The sequence below is a fragment of the Stegostoma tigrinum genome, chromosome 1 (genome assembly GCF_030684315.1).
Source record: "Stegostoma tigrinum isolate sSteTig4 chromosome 1, sSteTig4.hap1, whole genome shotgun sequence".
NCBI classification, from domain to species: Eukaryota; Metazoa; Chordata; class Chondrichthyes; order Orectolobiformes; family Stegostomatidae; genus Stegostoma; species Stegostoma tigrinum.
The window spans coordinates 59,963,760-59,970,200 of NC_081354.1; the positions used below are offsets into that span (position 1 = coordinate 59,963,760).

The 6,441-nt window shown below is 43.4% G+C and overlaps 1 protein-coding gene across 1 annotated transcript; it reads left to right on the top strand.

Annotated features, from left to right (window-relative positions):
- Positions 1 to 217: 217 nt before the first annotated feature.
- Positions 218 to 3,766, top strand: hmx1 (H6 family homeobox 1). Its single transcript, XM_048539941.1, has 2 exons — positions 218 to 1,056; positions 2,065 to 3,766. Exons 1-2 carry the CDS (start codon positions 753 to 755, stop codon positions 2,673 to 2,675), a joined length of 915 nt encoding a protein of 304 aa, XP_048395898.1. The 5' UTR covers positions 218 to 752; the 3' UTR covers positions 2,676 to 3,766.
- Positions 3,767 to 6,441: the final 2,675 nt, after the last annotated feature.

A 6,441-nucleotide genomic window follows, 5' to 3' on the forward strand; every position in this document is an offset into this window, starting at 1 on the left:
AGAGAGCGTTCAACCCTCTGTAACCCAGTGCTGTGTGGCAGAGGAACATTTTGTGTGTATGTGTGTAAGCGCACAGGGACCTACAGGAAGTAAATTCTTCCGGTCAGCCAATAGGCTGCTCTTAGCAGGTTTGAACACCACCTTCACCCCCTCCGCCCCGCCAAAATAAAAACCCTCCCCCTTCACACACACTCTCTCTCTCAGTGTGTGGAATGCAGGACCTAGATCCGGATTCTGATTTGTGATTTGTTCCCTAATTGACCTAGATAAAACGACTGACTAGCAAGCCCCTGTAGCCGCAGGCACACGGGATGAAACAGAGCAAGTGAACTCATTGCGAGCAATTCTCTCATTTTGTTCAGTAATCCCATTTGCCATTGTGCCCGTCCAATCCGTGGTGTACTCCTCGCATGTTAGGCATTTAACTTGCCTGACTTTTGAATTTCATCATTCTCCCTTCCCCCACACTTCCACACACAACCGCGCCCCCCCAACCCCCAACCCCGACACCCTCTCACCCCCACCCCACAGTTTCTCTTCACTGCCTGGCGCCGAGTGGAAGATGTGTCGGTGTCTGTGCTTCGAGGAGTGGGAGAGCTGATCCTGAGGTTTACATTTTTAGTTGCCCGTTGCTATGAGCTGTCGGGGAATCAGTCCGTCGCCGGAAGAAAGGTGATTGAACCGACAGGGCCGCTTTCTGGGGCTGAGCAAGAGAGATACTCCTCGCAGCCCATACGACGCTGAACGATACCATGCCGGACAAAGTGACTGGGGCCCAGGGCACAGCTCCCGTCAAGGTCTCTTCATTTTTCATCGAGAACCTGCTGCGAAGTAATGGCAAAGGGAGGCAGGAAGACAGCAAGGAGGAGAGTTCGCAGAGAGCTGCTCCCAGAGCCGGCTTTTACCATCATGGGATTGCGGGGAACCATTGCGGGCAGTTCTGCTGTCAGCTCTGCAGCCTGGCTCTATGTACACACAACTCTCCGCTCAGGGAAAGCATGCTGCAGTGGTATACGCAAACACAGCCCAGATGTGCGGGATGTGCCAGTCCAAACAGTAAGTTCACTCTCGCCTTGCCGCTGACCCTGAACAGCACCGACTCCAACAATCAGTTAACCTATATTCCCAAACCCCGCACCCCTCACCACCGCTTCCACACTCCCCAAATCTCCTGACACAAATGCCACCACATCACTCTTTAAAACCAGGAGTTTTCCGCTGTCTGTGGTCAACAGCAGCCCATCAGCCATGTTCCGCTGCTGGGCACCTAAGTTGGGGGCTTTCCATTGGCACTTCAGTACATCGCCACTCTCGGAATTGTGAGTGTTGAGGCTAAACCTGGCTTTCAAATAGATCATTGCAGCCTGATTCTGCCTCCTAATTAATGGTGACGGCCCACTAAGGCCAAACGTTGAAGGGAAGCGTGGATTAGCTCTCAACAATTGCCCTGCTCTCAAATAAATGAGCCTAACTGCGAGAATGAGATTTTACGATAAAAAAAACTCTTCAAAGTTAAGGTTGAAACAAGAAATTAGGAAATAAACACTCCGCCCTCTCCCCGCTGTTTGTTGCCAATATATCACAGTCGATAGTCCTAGCTCCTGGGTTAGCTGCAGAAAAAAAACCGCATCAGCGACCTTTCTAACGTTGATGTATTTTCTCCGTGTGTTAGGTTCAGTTTCTTCAACCTCCTCCTGCCGCACTCCACTCCCTCCCACCCCACAATACTTTTTGACAGGGCATTACTTACAACCTACAAATCATCCCTCAGCCGCTCTTGAGTAACAAACACTTGCTCGCCCCTCGACTTTATAGACGAAAGCCCAGGAATGATGAGCGAAATAAAGGCGATTTCATGCATTTATCCGGCAGAACCCAAGCGATTCCCCCGGCCTATGTAATTCGTAATGTTCAGGCGAATAGGTTAAGCAACACACAGTCATGTCACACGCTTGTAAACAGTAACAATACTAGCAGACTTTATCCTTTGTTTAGTACATTCGCTTCAACCTGTGAAATAACCAAGAGCTGACCTGTAACCGCCATGTCTATTTGCGCTCACAGGTCCGAAACAAGAAAGTCCTAGTTCCGAGGAAGAGCAATGTTTTTTCCTCCCGGCCAGTGACCTGGACTCCCCGCCAGTTTCGGACAAAGGGGACAGCCGCAAGGACATCTGCAGCCAAGAGGAAGGCGAGCTACTGGACGGGAAGAAGTCAGAGGCAGACAGCAGCCCGGCTGCCAATAGCCAGGCGGACTCTGACCAGAAATCCAGCCGCAAAAAGAAAACGCGCACCGTTTTTAGCAGGAATCAGGTTTTCCAGCTAGAGTCCACGTTTGACATGAAGCGCTACCTGAGCAGCTCCGAGAGAGCGGGTCTGGCCGCTTCCCTTCACCTGACCGAGACTCAGGTCAAAATCTGGTTTCAAAATCGGAGAAACAAATGGAAAAGGCAGTTGGCCGCAGACCTGGAAGCGGTTAACCTTTCTCAGAGTGCACAGAGGATTGTCAGGGTCCCCATTTTGTATCACGAAAACACACCACCCGGCGCCTTAAGATTCAGCCTGCCGCAAGTATCCCCTCCTCTGGTCAGCTTCTCAGGCTGTGCAAACTATCCTCTTACATCATTCCCTTCTTCCATGCCTTTCCTAAGGTCACAAATGAGTGGGCTTGTCTAGGCCAGGCCCTTCGACCAGATGGTACATGGAAGGTGTAAGTGACACCAAGAGAAAAATGAAACGAAACGCCTTTGGTTTAACTTCAACGCTTATGTTTTTTTTCTCTAACACTTTTAGTTGGTGCAAATGTGCAATAACTTGCTCTGGGGCGCTATTGCTGCAGTGCCGGACAGGAAATTTGTGTTCCTTTACATCCAAAGAAATAGTTGCAGTCTTGAATACGATGATTTCCGCATTCACGGCTGTGACCACGTCATAAAGCAACCCGCCATGCCCATGGACCACTAATATATAAAAGAATAACTTTATAGCTAATTTCTTTAAAGTCTCCTTTGCTTTTTCAATATATTGATGTGTTAAGCATTAGTTTGTTTTACTGTTAGGTTAGAACGGGCGGAGAGGACTGCAGAGCAAATTCAAAATGCTCACTGGGATTTTAGTACATATGAATATTAGTTCCTGGGCCTTCTTGATTTTATTATTTTAAGTCGATGTAGCTAACCACAATTATATTATCGGAGGAAAAAATTTGCAATAAACGCTGTTCAAATCCTTGAAAAGCAAGCAAGCTTGTGTTTGAATCAACTCATCATTCATCATCACGTCATTTGACTTAATATCGAGCTGTTGCAGAACCGCCAGGAACGCTGATTGCCTTCATTTTATTTCACATTGTACCTTTTATTTAATCGTTTGGACTTAAAAATCGCATATTTTCGCACCAATTCGAGTGAGTTATGGTCTCGTCCATAAGACACGATAAACATTTATCCTGATGTGATGCAATAACGTGGAACAATATTTCTTTCTAGCTTTACAAGTTGCTAATCTGATAAGAAAGCTAAGCTTCATCTATGCAACAGGTTGATTGTTTAATGCAGTATGGCCAAACTGTACTTTGCACTTAAAGGTCGAAAAGATAACATCACACGCATTTGTTTGTTCTTGTTGAGGTGACTTACACACTGCTGTAGATTTAATCAAAGCAGCGGATACTTGTCCGAAAAATTCTCAGTCTTATTCATGACTTCAGGTTTTATTGTGAAATATTAGTGTGTTAAGACATTTTATATGCAATGCATGATTGTTATCAGAAATATGAGTACTGTTAATAACATAGAACAGACAAATGACATTAAAAGTTATACTTAACCAACTCCAACTGCTTTATAGCTTCCCTTAGTTTCCGCCTTGCAGAGGTGTCAATATTCTTATCTTGGTCATTGAATCACACTTAACTACTTGGCATAGTCAAATGCTCTTGTAATTTCTGAAAGTTCGTGCGAGGAGTTGCCGCGTTTACAGTTTTACTTGTTTAGCATTTCCAAACATGGTGATACCAGAATTTGATGCTACAAAATGCGAGACCATCATGTGAAATCCAGGAAGCGATCACTCGTGCAGTTTGCTTCGTGCCGAGACTGATCTTCACTGCTGAAAAATTGTCGAAAGAACAGCGGATGCTGGAAATCTGAAACAAACTCAGAAACTGCTGGAGATTGTCAGCAGGGCCTGGCCACATCTGTGAAGAGAGGAGTCAGAGTTTTAACGTTTCAGGCCCAGTGACCCTTCTTCACAACTGTTCCGAAGAAGGGTCACCAGACCCGAACCTTTAACTCTAATTTCTCTCCACCGATGCTGCTAGACCTGCTGAGATTTTCAAGCAATGTCTGCTTATGTTTCTGATCTTCACAGAGTTCCGCAAGTGTTTCAGCAAACCTCGATCGCTGCTCATCGGTACACTAAATGGGCTGATTAAAGTATCTATACTGACTGGCTGACCTTATTGGTGCTCATTTGAGAACATTACTATATCATTGTCCATAACTGTGCGGCCTATTCTCACCAACGTTGAAGAAATGGCGACAACTCTATTGTCTATGATTATAGAAGCCTCACTTGACGGGGATTTATGGAAGATTGTTTAAAAAAATACAAAAAGAGCCAAGCAACTAGGCGTATGGCCTAAATTAACATCTATGCCAAATAAAACTGTCCAGAAAACAAAAGCGAAAGATGATTATTATTGGCACAAATCTACAACAACGAGGTGCCCTGACAAAAGCACATCTCAAAATATCTAAAGTAGGAACGGCCCACGGCATCAGTGGCTGTTTATAGGATTCCAACACATTTGAGATCAGATTTAACAATAAGCAGCAAACTCACTAAATAATGTCCATGTTTCACATCTAGAAGAAAATGATACTACACTGATTTCAAGTCTTCAAACGCGTTGTGGGAATCTGTAAAGCAAATGTATCTATTTACCAGCGCAGGCCAAAGAACAATGGTCTCAACTGCCTTTCATATCAATTGATTTCGGTGTGACCCTCCTATAGAAGATATGATGCTCTCCATTTGCTCACCTTGTCCTGTATATTGTCTCAAATGTAGGAGGGTTAAATTCAGTTGCTTGAATGTACACCATTTCTAATTCCCTGGCCTGATGTACAACATGACATTTTTTTAATCCGAGATACCTTGTTGTTTTGAAGGCGTTGAAAGTATTGTATTACAAAGGAGGAAACTGTAAGGTTCACTGATTTCAGATAGAGGATCGAGTCAGTCCAGCAGGGAGGCAGACCATTGGACCGTGGAACCTCATGCTGGTTAACTTGCATCCAGGCATCACATCCCACATTTCACTTTCCGAAACATTGACATATCTAACTGCAAATTCTAAATCCGTGTTATGATGTTATGAGCAATGGAAGCGATAATGAGTAAAACACTATCTACGCTTGGAACAAATGCTGGAAATACGCGGCGTGCCAGTTTTGAGAGCGAAGTTAAGGGCCCTTCCAGTATGGTCTTTAAAATCAAGAGACGAAGAAACAAATTGGTACAGTCAATAAAAAACGGAAGAATAATTGTACTGGAAGGGTGCTATTGATCATCGAAGATGCAAATATTGAGAAAATACGAACGAAGTGAAAAATCCAGGGAAATGAGCCAAATGAAGTGGCATGTTATTCTCCAAAAATTACTGCTCCACAATTTCAGGTTTTCATTTAGCACCTGGTATCTAATAGTTCAACGTACAAATAATTACTTTTAATTCGATAGTCATATTGAGCTCATCTTTGAAATTAAAAACAAAAACGTGCAAAAATGAACCAAAATATTTTTCAGTTTGTAAGAACATTCACAGCAGAACGTTTGCTCTGACTAGAATGTCCTGCCGAAGTGTCGGATCAAAGACGTAGAAATAACTGAACCATTGAGTTAATCTGATGCTTCTCTGGATGAGCCGTGGTAGCGCTTATTGAGTGGATTGGGTGATTTATTTACAATGACCAACATTTTCCATGAATTTTAGCTTTCCATGCTTGAAATCCACACAAGATATTTGCCTGCACAATTGTTTTAAAGTTCGAATGTCAAAATTAGGTTCTTTTGAAATTATTGATCGACAGAATGTACTCAGATGTTTCATCAATGTTTATTCGAAAATTACTTTTCCATATACCTTTGACGTTCCAATAAAAGAGTACGGCGCTGAACTAAGACTAGTTGTAATTGAAGCATTTCGAAAGCTGGTTGAGTTTAAATTATTTGATTTCATGTTCACTTACTTTATGAATCTTCGTTCCCGGAAATTTCTGCAATGTTAGTTAAAAAAATGGATGAATGCAATTTACATTCAAGGATGTATTAGCTTTTCTCAACTGTTGCTGTAAAACGCGCTTAGAATAGATGACAAGAGATTTAAAATGGTCTTGAAAGGAATATAAACGTATTTGAACAATCGCTAAATCTGGTG

What these genes read in the sequence shown, in the direction of transcription:
- hmx1 (XM_048539941.1), top strand. Translation starts at nt 753, where the DNA reads ATGCCGGACAAAGTGACTGGGGCCCAGGGCACAGCTCCCGTCAAGGTC. An exon ending in GGGATGTGCCAGTCCAAACA is followed by an intron (nt 1,057 to 2,064) that starts GTAAGTTCACTC and finishes TTGCGCTCACAG; the next exon opens with GTCCGAAACAAGAAAGTCCT.